This window comes from Eulemur rufifrons, chromosome 30 (assembly GCF_041146395.1).
Source record: "Eulemur rufifrons isolate Redbay chromosome 30, OSU_ERuf_1, whole genome shotgun sequence".
Taxonomy (NCBI): Eukaryota; Metazoa; Chordata; class Mammalia; order Primates; family Lemuridae; genus Eulemur; species Eulemur rufifrons.
In genome coordinates this window covers 39,113,853-39,137,856 of record NC_091012.1, presented here as the reverse complement: position 1 = coordinate 39,137,856, position 24,004 = coordinate 39,113,853, and the positions used below count along the sequence as shown (strand labels likewise).

Sequence of the window (24,004 nt, the reverse complement as noted above, 5' to 3'; positions counted from 1 at the left end):
CCCGAGTAGCTGGGACTACAGGCGTGAGCCACCAAACCCAGCTAATTTTTCTATTTTTAGTAGGGTCTAATTCTTGCTCAGGCTGGTCTCAAACTCCTGAGCTCAAGTGATCCTCCTTCCTGGCCTCCCAGAGTGTTAGGATTACAGGCATGAGCCACCATGCCTGGCCCTTTCTCATCTTTAAATTAAATTTAAATTTTTAAATTAAATTTTTTAAGAGTCTCTCTCTGTCGCCCAGGCTGCAGTGCAAAAACCCAATTATAGCTCATTGTGACATCAAACTCCTGGGTTCAAGCGATCCTCCTGCCTCGGCCTCCCAGAGTGCTAGGATTACAGGGAGGAGCCACCTGGCAGGCCTAGACTGTACTGTTAATATGCTCATTTTACTGAGGCAAAAATAGAGGCTAGGAGTCTGATTTGCACAAAGTTACAAAGCAGTTAAGTGTTACCCCGGATTTATACCCTGATCTGGCCAACTCTGGGGCTCTGGGTCTCAACTCTTACAACTTAAGGATTTTTGGAAGAACTGGGCCACAAGTCAGGAAAATGGAAGCCACAATGTAGTTAGTGCAAGGTCTTGGGAAGGGGATGCCTGGCTCAAGGAGCCTGGTGACTGGAACCCGAAGTGCCGACGCCCAGTTTAGGCCCACTAGGAAGAAACGCGGACAGCGGTAGGTCTGGGGATCCGGGAGCCTCTGAATGGGAGACTGAGGTAAAGAGGGATGGAGGCTGCGCCGGGGTAGTCTCGCCTTCTTCCGGAAGAAAATTCCCACGGCCACCTCGTGAGCATGGAAACCGATAGGCGCCAGCGGAGGCGCGCGGGCGGGGGCGCGGGCGGGGCCGGCGGGGGCGGGGCGCGGCGGGGGCGGAGCCTGTTTCTCTTCATCTTCCAGCAGCCTCGGCGCTTGCGAAGAGCGTTCGGGCGAACCTCTCGGCTTTCCCGCGCGGCACCGCCTCCTGCTGCGCCTCCGCCTCCTCCTCTGCTCAGCCACCGGCTTCCTCCTCCTCAGCGGTCAGCACGCGTGCCGGCCGGCTCCGTTATGGCGACCCGCAGCCCCAGCGTCGTGGTGAGCAGCTTGGCCCGCCTTACGGACCAGGCCCACGCGGCCGGCGGCGGAGCGGCGGCGGCCGGGCCCTGAGGCGCGGGATCCGCAGTGCGGGCTCGGGCCGCCGGGCCCCGGGAACCCCGGGGACCGGGGCGGCCCCAGTTTCCCTGGTTCGGCTTTACGTCACACGAGGGCGGCAGGGAGGACGGAATGGCGGGGTTTGGGGTGGGTCCCTCCTCAGGAGAGCTCTGGGAAAAGAGGGCTGCGTGTGGGAAGGGAAGGTGGAAATGGCGTTTTGGTTGACATGTGCCGCCTCGAGCGTGCTGTGGGGAGGGGCCGTGGGCCGATTCGGGAATGATCGCGCGGGGCGAGGGCATGGGGGCTTTCTCAGGAGAGGCCCTGGTCTGGAAGTTTGGGTGGCGAGGTCCTCAGGGCACCTCTGGATGGGGCTTCGGTATGGAAAACGACAGCATGGGAAGGCATGTGGGGGACTGGGCTTTGGATTTCGTCCTGCCGATTCTATAGTTCATTTTTGTGGGAATACGCATTGCCTCATTGAAGCCTCACGACACCTCCGGTAGCAGCAGCCATGCCTATTTTACACACGAAGAAACTCGTGGAAAGACATGAGATCATTTCATGCTGGCCTTGGGTTCAGTCAGATGTGCTATAATCCGGATCTCATGGTGTCTGGTGGCTGCAGGGGATAAAAATGAGAGTGTGCTTCTTCCCTTCAAGAACGTTCTTAGCATATCGGCGTCTGGCATCTTGTCTCCACCCTCATTGGTTCTTTTTCATGGTTGTTCAACTAGCCAAGCTACTGCCCTCCCTCCCCAACCTTTCTGATCGTGCTTGCTAAAAAATAGCCAAACCCTCTGCCTGTTAAATGCCTTAGCCTATTTTTTTTTATGATTCTTGTCGTTTTAGCAATTACATGGTTACCTGTTGATTGTCTCTCCCACTAAAACTTTATAAGGGCAGGAATCACCACTGTAACCACTACAGCAGCACAGAAGTCCTCAGTAATGGTTTGTTGAATGAATACATTAAATAATTAACCACTTGAACTCTAGGAAAGAAAGGTTTCTATTTCATATTAAGTGTTGTGACTTAAGGTAAAGAGTAGTGTTATTAATGAAGTCTGACCTTGAATCTTGCTTGGTTGGGCTATTTACTGGCTGTGTGGCCTTGGGCAGCTTACTTCACCTCTCTGGGCTTAAGTTTTTCTTTCTTTCTTTCTTTGTTTTTTTTGGCAGTGCCTCACTCTGCCGGGCTAGAGTGCCGTGGCATCAGCCTAGCTCACAGCAACCTCAAACTCCTGGTCTCAAGCAATCCTTCTTTCCCAGCATCCTGAATAGCTGGGACTACAGGCATGCGCCACCATGCCTCGCTAATTTTTTCTATATATTTTTAGTCCTCTGGCTAATTTCTTTCTATTTTTAGTAGAGACGGAGGGTCTCGCTCTTGCTCAGGCTGGTCTTGAACTCCTGACCTCGAGTGATCCTCCCATCTCAGCCTCCCAGAGTGCTAGGATTACAGGCGTGAGCCACTGGGCCCAGCCTTAAGTTTTTTAAATGTATATCTGAGATGCTGGCTACCTTCTGGTGTTATTGAAAGGATTATAAGACAATGTATGTGAATAAACAACCCTTGCAAGGTCCCTGACTGGGAATAGTGGTAATAGCTATCATTGTGTTTACATACATAGTCCTAATTATTCTTCAAAGCAATCCTGTAACGATGGTATGATAATTACCATTTTACAGATGAGGAATCTTTGAAGCCTCAGAGAGGTTAACAGACATACCCTATGTCACACAGTTATTAAGAGGAAGAGCTCTGACTCACACCTATGTCTCACTCGGATGCTAACAATAGGTACTCAAAAAATGGTAATGGATGATGTATTTATTCAGTTGCTTAGGAAGTTAGGTGCTTCTAGCATTGGGGTAGGATGCCTGCCCCAAGCATATAGTAAGTTAGTTATTGCTAGAGTTGGCTGTTGTTAGTTTTATTTGAACATCACAATATTCATTGTATTTTTAGTTTGCAAATTCCTGTTCCTTTTTTAAAAACTTCCTTCCTTTAAATTGCATGTTAGCAATAACAAACACTTAAATAATGCTAACTATGTGCTACTCTTCTATACCCTGTATGTATATTAACTGATTTGATCTTTTTAAAGAATTTATGCAGGCCGGGCGAGGTGGCTCACGCCTGTAATCCTAGCACTCTGGGAGGCCAAGGCGGGAGGATTGCTCAAGGTCAGGAGTTTGAGACCAGCCTGAGCAAGAGCGAGACCCCTTCTCTAGTAAAAACAGAAAGAAATTATCTGGACAACTAAAAATATATATATAGAAAAAATTAGCGAGGCATGGTGGCGCATGCCTGTAGTCCCAGCTACTCGGGAGGCTGAGGCAGGTGGATTGCTTGAGCCCAGGAGTTTGAGGTTGCTGTGAGCTAGGCTGATGCTACGGCACTCTAGCCCAGGCAACAGAGCGAGATTCTGTCTCAAAAAAAAAAAAAAAGAAAGAAAGAAAGAAAAAATTTATGCAGCTCAGAGGTTAAATAGCTTGCCCAAGATTACCCAACAATGCTAGAATTTGAACCCAAGTTGTCTGGCCCCAGATCCTTAGAACTTAAAAGTTAACCTCTAAACTTTCAAGTTAGTAATGAAAATAGTAGATATTTATTGAATATTTACTGTGTTTTAGGCATAGAGGTAAACATTTTGCAGGCATTATCTAATGTAAACACTCCAAAGTTACATAATAGGTACCCCGTTAGGAAGATAAACAGCAGTATGACCTTGGAGGCACAGATTGGTGAAGTAACTTGCCCAAGATCACTTAGATGAAATTGGCCCCCAGATCTGCCTGATACTATGGTGTTTGTAACTATTGTTTTAAACTGCCAGGGTAAACTTGGACACACTTGAACTTCCAGGAAAAGCTTCTGGATTTTTGTAATTAATGTGAAACATCAGATGTGCTTTATGTGAATATAATATCTTCTGAATTTCAGGATGGTAGTGCTAGAAATGCAATCCTGTAGTCTCTGAACTTAAATCTCACCCTGCCAATAATTTTTTACATTTTTTATTAAATGGTGCATTTTTTGTCCTCAACCATACAGTTATCAACAGGGTTTAGACTGACGTTAGTCTGTCGGTATAGACCAAATTATTCTTTCTGACCACTGAGAAATGGAGCAGTTCAGTTTGGGGGTTTCTGTGAATTGAGTACTGTGACATGTATACTAATTGTTTTCTGTCCATTGTTTGTATCTGAGTATTGCAAAGGGTAAGGAAAGGACCAACCGTATTAGCAGAGAAGAGATGTCTTGGAGTTTTCTTTCTTTCTTTTTTTTTTTTTTTTTTTTTTGCAGCTCATTGGGCAGTAACTGGGCCATGTCATTTTCCACCTTTTGGTGAAGAGATGCTGAAGTTGTGCTAGTATACTCTTCTTCCTTTCTGTAATTTTATGTTGTGTAGATTCAGTAAGATTTATATGGTATAAAAGTATCGATCACCACCATTAACATCAATATTGAGACTCAATTATTATTTTTCTGCCAGCAACTACCAAGTTACTAACATTTAAAATAATTTACTGCTACTAAGAATTCAGACAAACAGTTCAAATCATTATGGAGCTGCTATCTTCAACCTTGTGCTTCTGATAATTGATAGGTATAATTTTTTTTTTGTTGTCCAGAGTGAATGTGCCTATTATCCCACTGTGGATACTAATAAAAGGAAAGATTGCCGTGTTGAATAAATTCATGGCCTCGTACATACAGTAGTTATGAGCCCACTTGCCTAAAGTGGGTAATAATTTATCCCTCCTTGGGGTGGATAGTCAAGAATGCTGATTTTAATGTTTGTAATAGTTTTAACCCTTAGAAGGGAAGGCAAACAAGTTATGTATGTAATTTATTTGTAAGACTGATATAAAATTGGTAGATGAACATACTAGCTTAAGTTATTTTTACATTTAGGAATATTTTCATCAGTAATTCATAATTTTGGTTTTATGATATCCTGAGTTAACACAAATTATCCCAAGAGGATGCAGTATCATGTGCTTTGAGGGTTTTTTTTTTAGAATTTTAATGTATCTAAATATGAAAGGTAAAAATATACTACCTCACAGTTTCTGCCCATTCTAGAAGCTTTCAAATGTTGGTTACTAGGAATAAAATCAAATGTGTTTTATATATTATTGTACATCTGTTAATTCACATAGCTCATTTTAAGACTCACTTTCTCACCTCCATTTAGTCTTGTTTGGACCCATGACATTGTCTTTTTTTTTTTTTTTTAAGGAACATTGTCATTTTTTGGAACACAAAGAGACTGAAGCAATGCTAGTTGCAGATGATGAATTGATGTTGCAAGTGTTGTCTTAGCTTGGGTTAATTTCCTTGCTTGCTGTTATTTTACATAATAATAGATTTGTAATTAGAAATTTTATGTGTGGACAACAAAAATTTTCAAATATGAAGGCTGTTGTTACAGATGTGACGCACATAATTATTAAGAATTTGTAATACCAGTTTTACTGGAAAGTAAAATTACTTCAGTAATTTATGATAGCAAAAGTATTGATTTTGATTCTAGACAAAAGGTAGAATGTTAATATTATATTTCACAATACTTTTTCATATTAATAAAAATACCTGCATAAATTTTTATCATTGACAAGTGTATCACAAATAAATTAGAATTTGAGAGCTGTGTCCTAGAGCTCTGAGGAGAGATGCAGATTTCTGAACTGTCTTGGTAAAGAGTAAGTAACTCAGAGCTATTAATTAACCTGTCTTTTGATTTCTAGTTCATTCAGAAGTGGCAATAGTGGGAAAGGTGGATCTGGAGAGAAACCACATTTTCATTTTTTTACTACTTCTAGGCCCCTCCAGAGGTATCCTCAAGTATTTTGGGGTTGGGCCCTCCCCCAGAGCCATCCAGGACCTTTCTTGTGATCTAATCTAACTGTATTTATGTTTGGTGCTTGTTATGGACTGAACATTTGCGTCCTCTCCCTGAAACTGATACATGTTTGATATGTTGAAGCCCTAACCTCCAATGTGATGGTGTTTGGAGATGGGGCCTTTGGGAAGTAATTAGGGTTAGATGAGGTAATTGAGAGTGGGGCCTTGGTCTTATGAGATTAGTGCCCTTCTAAGAAGAAACACCAGAGCTTGCTAGAAGAGTTCATGTGAGTACACAGTGAAAGGCCTACAAGCCAAGAGAAGAGGTCTCAGAATGAAACCTACCTTGCAGGCACCTTGATTTTGGACTTCCCAGCCTCCAGAACTGTGAGAAAAAAATTTCTCTTATTTAGGCCACCCAGTCTATGGTGTTTTGTTATGGTAGCCTGAGCAGATTAATAATTCTTTCGGAGGATGTTGGTAATAACTACAGGCAACACCAAGTCACAAATAGTAAAACAGATGTGATGTATATTCATAGAGAAAATTGGGCACTGCTACTGCCTAGTTGGTTTAGAAGGTTGTGCTAGTTCATTGTTAGAGACATGCTGGTCTCCTTTACTCAGTTTACAATCTAGGCAACACAATATAATGACTACTTTAAGCTTGGTATTGAATATGGAGGGAATCATTGTTGCTAGGTTACTTTGGGTTCTAGGTTTACCTTTTGTGTATATATAACTGTTTGATAATTCACAAGTTTGTGGGCTTGTAAAATTAGATTTGGGTACAGATTATGAGCTTTATTGTGCTCTACAGTTAGTTGTATGTATGTATGTATGCCTTTTCCACTAGATTATAAACTCTTTACGGGCTATAAATTTATAATTATCCTTATGTCCTCCCATAAAATCTATTGCACAGTGCCTTAATGAAGGTAGATGCTGAATGCATTGTTGTATAATCGAATATATTGTGATCCCAACTCTTTCCAAATGTTCCTATCTAAGCAGGCACTGGATTTTTAACTAATCCATATCAGATGGGGTTAATTAATATCAGATATTAACCAATATCAGATGGGACAAGTAAAGCTAATAAGATTATAGGCCATTAAGTGTATTTCTATCTAGCTCTTGTAGATATTGAAGTTATTGGACCTGTTTAATATGAAGTTTTGGTGTTTGGGATGATTAAAACTGAAGTTCCTATTTATTGAATTATATCTGTTTTATGTTATTTCATGTCAGTGGTGCAGGTCAAAGTCAGGCTTCTGAGTCAGAGTTCTCTCTTACACTACCTTACCACTTTGCATGTATCTTTTTTTTTGTTGTTGTTGTTGAGACAGAGTCTCACTCTGTTGCCCAGGCTAGAGTGAGTGCCGTGGCATCAGCCTAGCTCACAGCAACCTCAGACTCCTCGGCTTAAGCGATCCTACTGCCTCAGCCTCCCAAGTAGCTGGGACTACAGGCATGCGCCACCATGCCTGGCTAATTTTTTTCTATATAGATTTTTAGTTGTCCATATAATGTCTTTCTATTTTTAGTAGAGACGGGGTCTCGCTCAGGCTGGTCTCAAACTCCTGACCTTGAGCGATCCACCCGCCTCGGCCTCCCAGAGTGCTAGGATTACAGGCGTGAGCCACCGCGCCCGGCCGTGCATGTATCTTTTTTATAGCAGTTTAACTTTGTCCACAGTAATTCATGTACATTTCATGACATCTATTACACTGTAAGCTCAATGAGGGTAGTTACATCAAATTTATTTAATCCTCTCTAGTATGTACAACATAGTAAATACCCAATAAATATTTGAGTATTAGTGATGAGGATAAAGGTTCTGAATAATGTCCTTAACATTTTAAAATTAGTATTCTAACATTTGATCATTAAATATGAATTAAGAAGACTAGGACTTTTTGTTAAGTGTCAAATTGGGAAAAGTTGGTGTTGGTGCCTTGTCATCATTTAAATGAATTTCCCCTTATTTAACTTTGTGTTATGATGCATTTTTGAACATCCACAATCCACAAGTAGACATAATAGTATAATGACCCTACGTGTACCCATTGCCCAGTTCTGACAACTGTCTATGCATAGCCAATTATATATTTATTAAATCAGGACCCCTGTAATTTTTTTTTTTTTTTGAGACAGATTCTCACTCTGTTGCCCAGGCTAGAGTACTGTGGCGTCAGCCCAGCTCACAGCAACCTCAAACTCCTGGGCTCAAGCAGTCCTTTTGCCTCAGCCTCCCGAGTAGCTGGGACTACAGGCATGTGCCACCATGCCCGGCTAATTTTTTTCTATATATATTTTTAGCTGTCCAAATCATTTCTTTCTATTTTCAGTAGAGATGGGGTCTTGCTCTTGCTCAGGCTGGTCTCAAACTCCTGACCTCGAGGCAATCCTCCCACCTCGGCCTCCCAGAGTGCTAGGATTACAGGCGTGAGCCACTGAGCCCAGCCAGGACCCCTGTAATTATATCCCATGTATATATAGTGAATTATAACAAAGTTGTGAATTCATGCCTAAAATACCTCAAGTGATGTAAGTTTTATGAATTTATGTTTTTGCCTTTTGGGAAAAGTTATATTGACATGTTTTTTATACTTGAATTAACAAACCATAGATGAATCTTTTGGCCGGGCAAGGTAGCTCACGCCTGTAATCCTAGCACTTTGGGAGGCCGAGATGGGAGGATTTCTTGAGCTCAGGAGTTAGAGACCAGCCTGGGCGACCATGAGACCCGGCTTTTCTATTTTTTTGTGGAGATAGGGTCTTGCTCTTGCTCAGGTTGGTCTTGAACTTCTGTGCTCAAGTGATCTTCCTGCCTCAGCCTGCCAAAGTGCTAGGATTATAGGCGCGGGCCACCGCACCTGGCCTCTACAAAAAAATCTTTGAAAAATTAGCTGGACGTGGTGGCACATGCCAGTAGTCCCAGCTACTCAGGAGGCTGAGGCAGGAGGATCGTTTGAGCCTAGGAGTTTGAGGTTGCAGTGAGCTATGATGATACCACAGCACTCTAGCCTGGGCAACAGAGTGAGACCCTGTGTCAAAAAAATTTTTTTTCAAAAAAAAAAAAAAACAAACCAAAATTTAGGGTTCAGTTAAAACAAACCAACTATTTGACATAAATGTGATATGTAAATCTGTTTTGGTTGGAAATCAATTTGGTATGTTGACATAGATAGAATTCCTAATTTTGAGGACATTGCTGCTGATCTGCCTGTATTCTTAAACTGCATGTCTGAAATGAACCCTGGGCAGAATTCACATTGGCTTTCTTTGAAATAAACAAGACTTTTTGACATTTTAGTCTACCTGCAGAACCTGTAGCCAGGCACTGAGCCATTTTGACAGTCACAGTAATCTTTACAATATGTATTTCAAAGAGTCTTGGGTCCTGGTTTGTGCTTATGGCAGAAGCAGTGAGTAACTAGGAGAAAGAGGGTGAGTAAGCTTCAGCAAAGTCATTTTTGGCACTCTGGATCTTACTGATTTTAAAGCACTATGAAATAGTACACTTTTATTCTTGTCAGATGACAGCAGATATATTCAGATGAGCCTGACATGAATGTGTATTATATCATCTTATAATAATCTAGCAAGGTCTGTCTTTTTTTCCCAAACTTGAACTAAATTTCAGTCCATAAAATTTATAAAAACAATACTTGATTAGAAAATAATTCTTGGAATGCTCCTATAGGTGACATAAATGTTCCATTTCCATTCTTTTTGTAGTAAATGTGTTCTGATATAAACATTATTTAAAGGTTTAGCAGATATATTAGCAGTTAATCTTAGTGGATCTGGTATAACCTTTTCCCCCCAATAATGGATTTTTCTTCCTGCTTATGAAAGTAATACATGTATGTTTAAAAGCAAGCCAGTATTGACTTCTGCCCACACCGTAGAGCACTCTGCCCCCACCTGGCCATACCTCGGGTCATGCTCCTGTCCATTTACCTGAAAATGTTCATTGCCAGCCTCCTGCCCATGTGCACAGGGGTCGAAGTAGTACACAGGTATTATGGGCCAAACTGATATAATAAATAGATTTCCACCAAAGTCTGAGAACTCAAAATAAATTCTGAGCTTTTGGGACCGAGAGAGAGACAATATAGACCTCAAATTTTGAACTTCAAAATATAACTGAATTCTGTGAGTAATATTATAAATATTAAATATATATTTTTGAAATTTATTAAAAGTCAAACTGCTTGTCTCTAAGCACTAATACAATGCCAACTGAAAGAGGAGGTGCTGAATAGGTGTTAACTGATACATTGAGATTTAATTATGATTTGACTAGTATTTCTTGAAAATTGCTGAAGCTTATATAATCAGCTTCTTGAATGAGATCTGAAAGATAATTTAATCTTGAATATCATGTGAGATGAAGTGTTACAATTCTTTCTGGTTTATTTCTCTGAATAAACTTTAAATACAGTGGTGAATGGAAATTAGTCATTAATAAAAGTGACATTGACAATGAAAAAACAAATATTAAAGTGTAGAAAGTGACAAGTCCCCATTTACCATCATTTGGTATATTTCTACACACTCACCTACCCTTTATGAATCTATCCCTCCCTGTCTTCCTTCACCCTCTTATATTTTTGTATTTTGATTTTCTGTGTATATATTTTGTTTTAATTTAATGTATCTTTTTAAATTTCCCCATGCTTTATTATATGTATATATATAAAAACATATACTGCCAAAGATAATTTATATGAAAGACTATTTTTTAAGAAAGTGATACTGAAGAAAATTTGGACTATAGAGCAAAGAATAAAGAACTAAATAAAATTGCTGTAACTCCCCTTTCAAAGATAATAGCTTTTATGATTTTGCTATAGTCTTTTTATCTGTGTGTATAGGTACATATATAATATTAATAAAGCTGTTATCATAGTATATTTTATCACCAGAGGTACCATATCATCAGTGTTATTAAATATTTTGTATGCCAGAAGCTAGGCATATCAAGACAACCAATATATGGTCCCACTTGAACAAACTTGGAGTATCTACTATCTAGTGTGTCTAACTCCACAAGTTGACTGTAACAATCTCAGACTTCTAGGAGTTTGGGTTTTTAAAATATCACTTAGCTTTTTTGGGTGACTTTTCCCCCCCCTACTGTGAGATGAGAGAGGCTATTTGGATTTAGGGTGGAGGACAGCAGTTTTTCTTGTTCGGTGTGATATTTTAACTTGTTAGGCTGCAGTGTATTAAATTTTTTTACTTAATTTTCAAACATACTCAAAGATGGAGAGAATAGTATAATGAATCCTCATATACTCATCACCCATGTTTAGAATATTATCAAGATTTTGCCACATTTGTCTTAGCCGTTTAAAATCTTTCTTTCTCTTTGTGACCTAAAGGAAATAGCACATAACATTTTATTTCCACATTCTTGACTATGAAATGGTTGTTTTCTTATATAACTATAATTCATCATCATACCTACAAAGTTAACTGTTCTTGATATCATCTCATACTTAAATTTCTCTGATAGATGAAGGCTTTTTAAAATATTTAAATCCAGACAAATGTTTGTATCCTATAATGCTCTCATTAAAACAGCTATATTTCTTTTTCAGATTAGCGATGATGAACCAGGTTATGACCTAGATTTATTTTGCATACCTAATCATTATGCTGAGGATTTGGAAAAGGTGTTTATTCCTCATGGACTAATTATGGACAGGTTAGTAAGATCTTAAATTGATGTTTTTTTAATATTAATTTCAAGTATCCACAACTCTTTTGGGTAGCTGATATTTGAACATAAATTAGGCCAACTTGCTAAATAATAGATGGTTTCTATTTTTAAAGTCCTCTTTGTTAAAAAAAAGAAGAGGAGTGCTTACTAATTACTTAGTATAATTCATGGTCTAGTGGAAATCTGTAGGAAGTAGAACAAAGTAAATATCAAAGGGAGATTGGAAAAATGAATTCTAGTCATAGAGTATTTGATTTCTCAATCCTGAACAGGGTAGCGGGCTGGGGCAAGGTCAGATTTTGATTATTATGCACATCTAGCTTGAAAATTTCCCCTCAAGTGAATTACAATGAAAAACCTTATTTAGCATATGAATGCTTGTCTTATGTGTCTAGCTATTCTTTTTTATTTTAAAATTGTCAATATGTTTGTGTTGTAAAACATTCTAACTATGGAGGCAATAAATGAGAAGAGTAAAGTTCACTTCTTTCAGCCTCCTGTATCACATTCCTTCCCTAAGCACTGGCTATGCAAATGTGCATATATACATATATACTTTTAACACATGCATATGTACTATCATATAGTTTTAAAATTTATTGAAGGTTGGGTGCAGTGGCTCATGCCTATAATCCTAGCACTTTGGGAGGCTGAGGTGAGAGGATTGTTTGAGGTCAGGAGTTTGGGACCAGCCTGAGCCAGAGTGAGACCCCATCTCTACAAAAAATAGAAAAATTAACCGGGCATGGTGGTGTATGCCTGTAGTCCCAGCTACTCAGGAGGCTGAGGCAGGAGGATTGCTTGAGCCCAGGAGTTTGAGGTTGCAGTGAACTATGATACCATTGCACTCTAGCTGGGGCAACAGAGTGAGACCTTGTCTCAAAAAAATAATTGGACTTTTTTATATTAGTGCATCTAGAGCTATCTCATATTTTAAAAGTTGTATAGCATGCCATTTTATGGATATACCATAACTGATTTAACCAGCCCATTATTGATAAACACTCAAGATCTCTCCACCATTTTGCTCTTATAGACTATACTAAAGGGAACATCCTTTTACACATATTTTAGCACTTGTTCAACCATATCCAAGTAGAAATTCTGGGTCAAGGGGAAGGTGTTTATTGAATGTTTTGGTGCTGCCAAATTATTCTCCAAAAAGTTGTATCATTTTATACTCCCAATGGTATATGAGAGTGCCCTTCTCGTCAGTCTCTTCCAATGTTGATATTATCAGAAAAATCTCATTTGATCAGAGTTTGCCAGTCTGATAGATGAAAATGGTATCTTGTTTTTATTTGTATTTTTTAAATTTATGATAGATGTTATAGTATACTTGGTTTTTTGAAAGTATTAATTTTTTTGTTTCATGAAGCAAAGCTTCATGGGGGCAAAGGGTGTGTTTGTCAAAGTTTAATGCTTAAGAGACGTTTATTATAAAGTTTATGAAACTTTCTATTAAATTCCTGATTTTATTTCTGTAGGACTGAACGACTTGCTCGAGATGTGATGAAGGAGATGGGAGGCCATCACATCGTAGCCCTCTGTGTGCTCAAGGGGGGCTATAAATTCTTTGCTGACCTGCTGGATTACATCAAAGCATTGAATAGAAATAGTGATAGATCCATTCCTATGACTGTAGATTTTATCAGACTGAAGAGCTACTGTGTACGTATGTTAATATGTGATTTTTTTTTTTAAGAAAATGTAGCAACTATAGGTATTCTTTGAAGCTCTGCAAACTGTACTTACACATTCATTTCACTTGCTTACGGTGTGATTTTTATAACAGATTCAGTAGTATTTTACACCAAAGTGAATATTGTCTTTTCCAAGCTGCTCACCTTGGAGGCTATATACTTGTTTTAAAGGTATCTTTAAACTCCTTTTAGAAATTGATGTTGGGACTTGGGATGCTTTTTTGACTATACATACTTTCTGGTGGCAAATATCCTTCCCAGAGCTAGATTGGTTGGGGGGGGTTATAAGTCATTTGGAGATAGGTGTGATAAATAAGGTGGGTCAACACTTGTTTCCCAGAAAGCACACATGGAGCTAGAGCATTGGCAAATTGAAGAAACCACTATTGACCCACAGTCACTCTGCCCATGTCACACAATCTGAAATGCATCAGAATATTGACATTCTGGGATAAAACAAAATCAGTATGATCTTTACAAGTGAATTTAATCCACAATTTCTTTGATCTTGTGAATGTTTGATTTTTATTAGTTCACCTATTACTTTGTTTCTGGTTTCATGTTGTGATGGTATTTCCTATGACTTATTCGTTTCCTTTAAAATAGGAATTTCTCCTAGCTTCTTTGAAGATTAGAATAAATGTCCAGTGTCTCTGCTGTTTCATGATTCATTGTTGCAGTCCATCTTTTGTGGAAACTTACCTTATGTTCACATTTCTATTGAGAATAAGACCACTTATCTACATTTAACTTCGAACCTTCATTCTCACTATTAATCATCTGTTTGAATGACCCAAGTCTTTGACCTTTTCCATGTTTCCATCAGTCCTGTGGGTGATTGGGCAAACCATTTAAGTATTATCATAGACATTTTCCCTATCCCATTAAAACCCTTTATGCCCATGTGTCATAACATTACTTCCTACTTAGAAGTTCCTTTTAACTTGTCAAAGTCATACTTGAATTAAAGACTTATTTAAATATAAAATTGCAATTTTTGTTCAGAAGTGATTTATTGACTGGTGGTTTACACTAGGACTTAATTCTAGTCAGTATAGCTTCTGGTATTATAGCTGGCCAGCCTTTAATGCAGCGAAACATGTACTTACAATACATGGTGTGATTTATCTTTTGGGTCTTCTGTAGCTTCCCTCTCAACCCCCCACCCTGCAAATCAATCTTAATCAGACTCAGTACTTTATGACTCATCTCTGGGGATTTGCACAGAATGTTCTTTCTTTGAAAAACAGAAACAAGCAAAAAAAAAAAAAACAGGGAGACTTTAATATTCTCTTTCTAAAAGTATTTTATAATTATAAGAGCAATTTGGAGTGGTAGAAACACTTTGACATTTTAATTCCATTTTCTACTTTAGGTTTTTTTCCTGACTTAGTTTTAGATCTTAGAGGATTATTAAGCTGAACTCCTCAATTGATTAAAAGCATGAAATCTTAAACATAAGCAAAGCATGTTTTTAGGTTAATTTCACATAGAAAAAATGTTATATTTTATATGAAATTCTGTGTAGATTTACTATTAAGTGGTAGAAATCAGGAAACCACTCCAGAATACTATCTGTTGATTTGAAGTAACATTTCTACCCTATTTAATAATTCAACAGCTTGTCATGGAAGATATTCACATATGCATATAAAAAACTAGGCAGCTTAATTTGATAAAACCATAAAATGGAAATTTTAAATTGTTTGCAGTATCAGTAACATTGGTGTTAGAATGAATTTTACTTGCTGATCTTGACCAATTTGAAACAGTGAATTAAAGGCTGGCTGATCTGTACTAATCCTAAAGAAATGCTCTATGAACTATTAAATGTTTCCAGAATGTATAAAGAAGCATTACAGTGTCAACACACACATCTATTTTTGTCTTCAAAATAAAAATTGCATTTTTCTGATTAAAAAAATACATGTTCATTTAAAAAATACAACTGCGGAAAATTACAAAGAAATTAAGTTATCCCAAATATCACTACCACTTTTTTTTTCCAATATTTTATTATTTTGAATTGTTAATTTTTTCTCCCGTAGTTTTTTGTTTTCTTCAAAATGTTAAGGGGGTACAAATGTTTTAGTGTGCCTATGACCAGAATAGTGCACATTTTACCCAATGGGTAAGTTTTTACCCCTTACCCCCTCTCACCCTCCCCCCTTCTTGGATTCCAATGACTGCTACTAGGTTATTAAGTATGAAATGTCCGATTTCCTTAAGTACTAAGTCTGACAGTTGATATCTCTGAAGTTTCACTTTGACTCTTGTTTTATTTTTATTGTGAAGATACATCCTCATTCTTTCAAACACACAGCTTGGCTTGTGTTGGTTTTCAACTTTCTCCTCAAGCCCATTCATCTTATTTGCCATCTATATTCTGAATTCCACTCCTGACATTTTGACAATTTCCTTTTTGTTGGGGTCCATTTCTGTAGATCCATTTTGATCCCCTGAGGGTGTCAAACTTGTTTTTTCATGTTGCCAGAGTTATTTTGCTCTTTTCTTCTCATCTGAAACCTCTTCTCTCAGTTGAGGGCAGTCTTTTTTTTGTTTGTTTTTTAAGACAGAGTTTTGCTCCGTTTCTGAGGCTGGAGTGCAGTGGCATAATCATAGCTCACTGCAACCTCGAACTCCTGGTCTCAAGTGATCCTCCTACTTTGGCCTCCCAAAGTGCTGGGATTACAGGCGTGAGCCACTCTACCTGGCCCAGGGCAGTCTTATTTGGGAAGATTTTTTAACTTATGTGGATCCTCTAATATGGGCTTCCTATTACTTCTTCATTCTCCACTAGTCAGAACTTTTGCAAGTGGACAGAATTCATTTTGCCAATTATGGGACTTTTCCTTGGTTGCAGTCAAGGTTCATGTCTTTAACTTTCTGTCTTAATCTTGATAGTCACTTGATTAGGCTATGTGTTTAACATATCAAACATGCAAATTCATAGACTTTTTTGAGCATATTAAAGAAAAATGCAGAAAATATTGGTAGTTTCTTATTTATTTCAAACAAATTTTATTGTGTATATTTAAGATATATAACGTGATGTTATGGGATACACATAGAGAGCAAACAGGTTACTACCATGAAGGAAATTAACATATCTGTCAACTCACATAGTTACCATTTTTTTTGTTTGTTTTGGTGACAAGAGCAGCTAAAATCTCATTTAGCCTGAGTCCCAAATACAGTACAACTATAGTCCTCATGTTATACATTGTATCTCTAGACTTGTTCATCCTACATATCTGCTTTATGTCCACAGACCTATATCTCCCCATTTCCTCACCTGCCTGCCCCTAGTAGTTTCTTTATTTATCTTTTTACTCGTATTTTTTGTATTTCATAAGAGACACTTATAAGAGGTTAGTAGCTTTCAGCTTAACCTTTTCCTCTGTATGTATTTAGTCAATTTCTTTGAAGTATGCTTTTTCTCTCCAGAATAAAGTTTTAAATGTAGGAATACCAGTTTGATGTTGACACTAGATTATCTAGACCTTATCTTCTTTTTTTTTTCTTTTCTTTTTTTTTTTTTTTTTTTTTGAGACAGAGTCTCACTTTGCTGCCCAGGCTAGAGTGAGTGCCATGGCATCAGCCTAGCTCACAGCAACCTCAAACTCCTGAGCTCAAGGGATCCTCCTGTCTCAGCCTCCCGAGTAGTTGGGACTACAGGCATGCACCACCATGCCCGGCTAATTTTTTCTATATATATTTCTAGCTGTCCATATAATTTCTTTTCTATTTTTAGTAGAGATGGGGTCTCGCTCTTGCTCAGGCTGGTCTCAAACTCCTGAGCTCAAACGATCTGCCCACCTCGGCCTCCCAGAGTGCTAGGATTACAGGCGTGAGCCACCGCGCCCGGCCTAGACCTTATCTTCTATAAATCTATCTATATCTATGTTTCTCTCTCTCTCTCTCTCTCTCTCTGTGTGTGTGTGTGTGTGTGTGTGTGTACACACAGAGAGAGAGAGAGAGAGTGTAAATGAAGTGATTCATGCCTTTCTCCTACTTATTAAATTGCGATCATGGACAGGAGTAAGGGTAAGAATTTGACAGGAATGAGGCGGCGTGTTATCTGTGGTATAAAGAAACTTTAACACAACTAGGATCAAAAATACACTTTCTAGTTGTTTCTTATGGCTTTTCACTTTCATGTAATCCTTATCCAGCAACTGAGGTTTTATATAAGCACCCCGAGTCTTAGAACATATAGAAGTAGTGTTCAAATTTGGTCCTGCAAAACCACAAATTTTGTTTAAAAATTAAGAAGATTGATTAATTCCTTGAGAAAACACATTTTGATCATCTGTTGTATGCAAGGCACTATCTTAGGCCATGAGAAGTAGTTGTGTTGAATATTGAACATGTTTATTGTATCAGATCCTAATCCCAAACCAAGCATGGAATGAAAAGCATGAAGATGTGATGTAGTAATTTCTGAAGGTTTGAGAATAGTGTATTTGAAAATACCAGGTTTTTAAGTATCAGCACTACCTCTTCAATCTTTTCTATTACTATGCCGTTTAAATGGTGTCTTTGATTTAATCAGAGCAGTGCTGTTCAATGGAACTTTCTTTCTTTCTTTTTTTTTTTAAAGACAGGGTCTCACTCTTACTCAGGCTGGTCTCAAACTCCTGACCTCGAGCTATCCACCCACCTGGGCCTCCCAGAGTGCTAGGATTACAGGCATGAGCCACCGTGCCTGGCCAGAACTTTCTGCGATAATGGAAATGTTTTATGTCTATGCTGTCTGGTACAGAGTCACTAGCCACATGTGGCTGTTGAGCACTTGAAATATGTCTTGTGCAACACAGGAACTGAATATTTAAGTAATTTAAATTGCGACATGTGGCTAGTGGTTACTGTATTGGACAGGGCAGAACTAGATGATCTGTAAGGGCCCTGTTTTTATCAGCATCATTTTAAAACTGATAACAGTCTTCTATTTATTTTTTTAAAGAGGCAATGTGTTTATTTAAAATAATTCATAAAATACAGGTAAATGAATTATTACCTGAGCATATATCCTTCCAGACATGTTTTTTCTGTGCATATATTTTAGAAAATGGAATATCTGCCATTTTCATCTGAGGCACAGTCTACCTCTAAAAGTATATGACTCTAATATTTTCACTTTTGTTGGTATTTGATCAGGGTGTAGAAAGACAAAGGACAGGGAATGGTTGAGAGATTATGATGTGAAGAGAAAATATGATTGAGTGTGATCAACTTGAGGCCTAGCTGCAAATTGAGAGAATGACTGTTTCCCAATAAGAAACTCCATTCCAGAGTCTTTAAAGAATGATCTGAAGTTCATTGCAAAAGCAAGCTATATGGTGCTAAGGTAATGTAGAGCCAGGACCTCCTACCTTAGTCATGCCCTCTTGTGAATCCAGCCTTGGTGACTGGCCTCTCTTCTTACAATGTCAACCTACCTATTTGTTCCAAGCAGTTCTTTTCCAGCCCATTCATTATGTAGTTTTACACAGCTTTTCCTCCTGTTTTCCTATACCAAGCTGCACTTCTTGTTTGTACCTAGAGGTTTTCAAAATTCCTAGGGATGGACAAATAGGCATATACAAAGTTCTTTCCTATTATTCTTCTCATTTTTCACCTAGACTGGAGAGGTAGACAAAATAGAAACATAAATGGTAATGATATGTATTTGTAGACCCAAAGAACTTCTCTGGGAATTTTTTGTAGTTGACAGTGACACTCTGAATTAAGGACAGATTGGACTGTGGTTGAAAGGAGTGAGGAGATGGGACGGTAGAACAACTGTGGAGGGGGCTCTCCCCTCACCCATGCCAGTCCTGTTATCCCAGACTTCACCATAATTAAAAAGGAGCCATATAAGAAGCACTCAGTAAAGGGATACTGTGGAAAGAAAACTTGTTCCAGACAAGAAGGAAGGAAGGGAGGTTCATACAGTTCCTCTGGCCACCCAGGTGGGGTAATTTATCCATGGATACCATTTGTGCACAGTCTGGGTACTTATACCTGTATTCCAGAACAGTAGACTATACCATTAACTCTTAAATGAATCTTCTTTATTAGCCTCCATTTAAAAGGTGGCTGTTTGCATGAAAAAAAGCCTCGGAAGAGACTTCAGCTAAAAACCTTCAGACAAACAGGAATACGAAGATTTGGATGCTCCTAGAGCAACAGTGTCTTGGTGCTTAGAGTTCTCTTGTCTATTGCCCTATCACCATAGCCTTTGGATCACGGCAATTTTTCCATGTATGTGTGTATGACTCCACACTTTTCAGTTCTCAGGTATTTACTCCTCTCCTTTCCTCTGTAAAAAAGATCAACTGGAATTAGACTGTAATACCAAGTTTTTACAGAAGATGTCAGTGTTTAACAAGATTTACAGTGTAACTCATTTAACATGTTCACTCTCATCTGAAGTATCTTTTTCCGTTAATCAATTCTGTACATTTGAAATGCTGGGTTTTAAATTAGTTAGAATAAGGGATGTTTGTAATTTCCCTAAGATGAGCAGTAATATACAAGAGTTTTTTTGGGTTTTTTTTGTTTGTTTGTTTGTTTGATATTGGAAGTCATATATTTAGTTTGCATCACTGAATAATATTGGCCCAGTTGTGTTTTTCATAAATAACATTCCCTAAAATTGGACATGTATGTAGAAGCATATAACAAAAATGAAAGTATATAAAAGTAAAAAGTCATGTTATCCCCATTCTCACTACTCAGAGGTAATTGCTATTCTAAATTTTTCAAAATGCTTAATAAAAGTGGTTTCATAGGTAACATATTATTATACTGCTTGGTGTTTTTAATAAGCTTCATTCCATGTTGACGTGCATTAGATTACCAGATTTTTTTTTTTTTGGAGACAGAGTCTCACTCTGTTGCCCAGGCTAGAGTGCCGTGGCGTCAGCCTAGCTCACAGCAACCTCAAACTCCTGGGTTTGAGCGATCCTCCTGCTTCAGTCTCCTGAGTAGCTGGGACTACAGGCATGAGCCAGCATGCCCGGCTAAGTTTTTCTATATATATTTTTAGTTGTCTGGCTAATTTCTTTCTATTTTTAGTAGAGACGGGGGTCTCGCTCTTGCTCAGGCTGGTCTCGAACTCCTGAGCTCAATCAATCCACCTGCCTCGGCCTCCCAGAGTGCTTAGGATTACAGATGTGAGCCACCGCGCCCGGCCACCAGATTCTTTTTAATAGCTGCATAATATTATTATACGAGTGAACTTGATTAAATAGTTCCCTGTTAATAGACACATTGATTTTTTTGAACAGTTGATGCAGTGAACATTCTTGAATGTACCTTTGCATACTTGTAAGTGTTTTTGTAGCATTGATTTCTGGAAATGGGGTTGCTGGGTGAAATGGCATGCATATTTACAGTTTTAATAGGTATTGCTATATCATTTTCAGAAGAGGCTGTACCAATTTATACTCTCTCACCAACAGGAGTGCTTGTTTCCCCTCAACGTATCAGGCTTAAGTTTTGCCACTGTGTATGGGTCAACAGTAGAATCACACTGTTTTTAGTCTTTGTTTTTCAGACAGGTATCATTTTACATATTATGGCTTTTTCTTCTATAAATGGCCTATTTGTGTTCATTCTCCATTTTCCTATGGGTTCTTATTGTTGGAGCCCAATATTTAATAGGAATATTTGTTACTGAAAGAAAAGAAGATCTTTTCCTTCAGTTTGGGTTTATGTCATGCTTAGGTTTTTACCCTAAGAATGTAAAAAAAATTCTCTGATATTTTCTTTCAGTTTACTTATGGCTTTATTTTTTACATTTAGATTTTAATCCATCTGGAATTAATTTTTATGTATGCTATGAGGTAGGGGCCATGCTTTAATTTTTCCCCAAATGGATAACTAGTTGACCAAACATCATTTATTGAATAATTCATCTTTTCCTTACTGACTCGAAATACCATCTTTATTGTATACTAAATCCTCATATATTTCTGGGTCTGTTTCTGGGCTCTACTTTGTTCTTGATCTCTTTGTCAATTACTGTGCTGGTACTACACTGTTGTGATTGCCACAACTCTATGGTATGGTTTGCTGTTTGGTAGGGCAAGTCTAAGCTCTTTTGTTCACCTGCTCTTTCACACCAATTTTCTGTCTTGAATCCAGCACTGCCAAATTATAGTCATTATCACCACCAGCTACAGTGGGTATTGAGCATTCCCTGTGGAAACTCTGGTAAGGGTTTCTACTGGATTCTGTGATAGCAGAAAAGTGGGAGCCTAAGAGGTGTGCATTAAGGGACTATTGATAATAAGACCTGGTTTCCCAGACAATGCTGAAGATGACCTGGCCCTGGACTAGACTTTTGAGGAACATATCGTTGGGGTTAGGTGTGAATATAGACCACCCCCTACAACTTGCTTGACTCACGGGAATGCTACAGGGTCAGAACCAGACACCTGTCTTGCTAATAACTTCCCTCAGGATTCAGAAGTCACCATGAGTGAAGATGAGTGGCTGCTATAATACAGCCCACATAAAAATGGGTGTACCCTATTTTTAGGATTCTTAAAAATATTAAATCAGTTCAGGCCAATTAGGACTTTTTAATTTTTACTAATCTCTCCTTGAAAGTTACCTAGTCATTTATTTCTGGAAACACAATTCTTATAATTCATACCATTTAGAATATCATAATGCTATGGACTTTAGATAGCTAACTTTTTAAATCTTCTAGTTCCCATTGGATAATTTGAGGTGTATATACATAAGGATATACTTATACATACTTTGTTTTTTTATCCACTAGAATGACCAGTCAACAGGGGACATAAAAGTGATTGGTGGAGATGATCTCTCAACTTTAACTGGAAAGGTATGTATCTCGAAGGGGAAGAAAAGAGCACTTCATACCAAGAGTCAGTTAGTAACACTGTGCTTTCAATCAATCACTAAGAGACAGTTTAGATAGTATAACTAAACAGCACTATTTAACCCTTGGAAACAATCTAGGTTAATTATCTTTCCCTAGGTCATATAGCAAAAAGCAGAATCCAATATTAAACTTAAAAATCCATATGGCCAAGTATTGCTGTCTACCTCTGTGGGAGTCTAATTTGGGATTCTTCAAAAAATATAGATGGGGAAAAAGCCTTCTTTTAAAAAATAGACTCACACACAGTTTCTTATAAGATAGCAAGGCAGTATCATGTAGTGGCTGATGGTGGGTTCAGGAGCCTGACAGCTTTGATTCCAAGCCTGGCTTAGCACTTCCTAACTCTGCAACCTTGGGCAAGTTACTTAACCTCTCTGTGTCCCATATATAAGCAGGGTGGGGGTGATAATGGCAGCCACCTCATGGAGTTATGAGGATTGAGCGATATAATGCATGTAGGACTCTTAACAACAGTTTCTGGTAAATAAATGCACTCAATAAATTCAAACATACTATCATTTTAAGAAATCTCAGTTTTCTTAGCACATTACAATTATTCCAGTATTTGTGTTTCTGTTGTGGTTTGTCTCAAGATACTTTTTAATTTCTCTTTTGATTTTATCTTTGGCTCTTTGGTTGTTCAGGAGCATGTTATTTAATTGAAAACAATAGAGATATTAAGATATTTGAATATTCTTATGATACATTGAAAAGATTTTTGAGTAACCAATGATAAATGATGGAATGCTGCTTTTTTTTAAAAGCTGCCAGTTATTGGTAGCTTAACACTGTTGTTTACTTAACACTGTACCAAACATAAAGGCGTTAATCTCAGCTGGACGTGGTGGCCCACACCTGTAATCCTAGCACTTTGGGAGGCCAGGGTGGGAAGATCGCTTTAGTCCAGAAATTTGAGACCAGCCTGAGTAACATAGCAAGATGCCATCTCTACAAAAACCTTTTTAACAATTAGCTGGGCATGATGGTACGCACCTGTAGTCTCAGCTGCTCAGGAAGCTGAGGCAGGAGGACTGCTTGAGTCCAGGAGTTTGAGGTTATGGTGAGCTATGATGATGCCACTGCACTCTAGTCTGGGCAACAGAGCAAGACACTGTCTCTAAATAAATAAATGAATGAATGAATGAATGACTCTGTCTCTAAATGAGTGAATGGATGGATAGATGGCAGGCAGGCATTAATTTCATAAAAGTTTCACATTAATTTTGTGAGGTAGATGATATCACCATTTTACAGATCAAGGAATTAAGGCTTAGCAGGGTTGAAGGACTTGCCCAAAATCACACTACGAGTAGGTGGTAGAGCTTGAATTTAAATGCAGATATGTCTGACTTCAAAGCGCTTTTCTTCTTCTAGCTTTTAGATTTTGATGTTCACATCTTACCTTACTAAGTATGAGAAAACTTTAACATATAAAACTTGTGTGAAATTCTGTGGTCCCGGATCAGTGTCATACCAAGCTAATGTTGTTATCCTCAGTATCTTTTGAAAACTTCAGAGGAGAAATAAGACTCTACTGACTCTTTCCCCCTCCTGTCCATTCTGTATACCGCTGCCAGACCTGTCCTCCTTCCCTTTCAGCATGCTTTGTCTGTATTTAGAAGCCATCTGAATCCCATACTCCTATAATCAGTTTGTAGTGCTAGAAAGGACCTAGCCTTCAAGGC

General features: G+C 38.4%; 1 protein-coding gene across 1 annotated transcript in view; it reads left to right on the top strand.

Annotated features, from left to right (window-relative positions):
* The first annotated feature begins 894 nt into the window (after nucleotides 1–894).
* The window catches only part of HPRT1 (hypoxanthine phosphoribosyltransferase 1), a 37,013-nt gene continuing 13,903 nt past the window's right edge, over nucleotides 895–24,004 (top strand). The window contains exons 1-4 of the mRNA XM_069463187.1: nucleotides 895–1,067; nucleotides 11,593–11,699; nucleotides 13,202–13,385; nucleotides 22,194–22,259. Coding sequence (XP_069319288.1) covers nucleotides 1,041–1,067; nucleotides 11,593–11,699; nucleotides 13,202–13,385; nucleotides 22,194–22,259 — 384 coding nt within the window. The 5' untranslated portion in view covers nucleotides 895–1,040. The remainder of the gene's footprint in view (nucleotides 1,068–11,592; nucleotides 11,700–13,201; nucleotides 13,386–22,193; nucleotides 22,260–24,004) is intronic.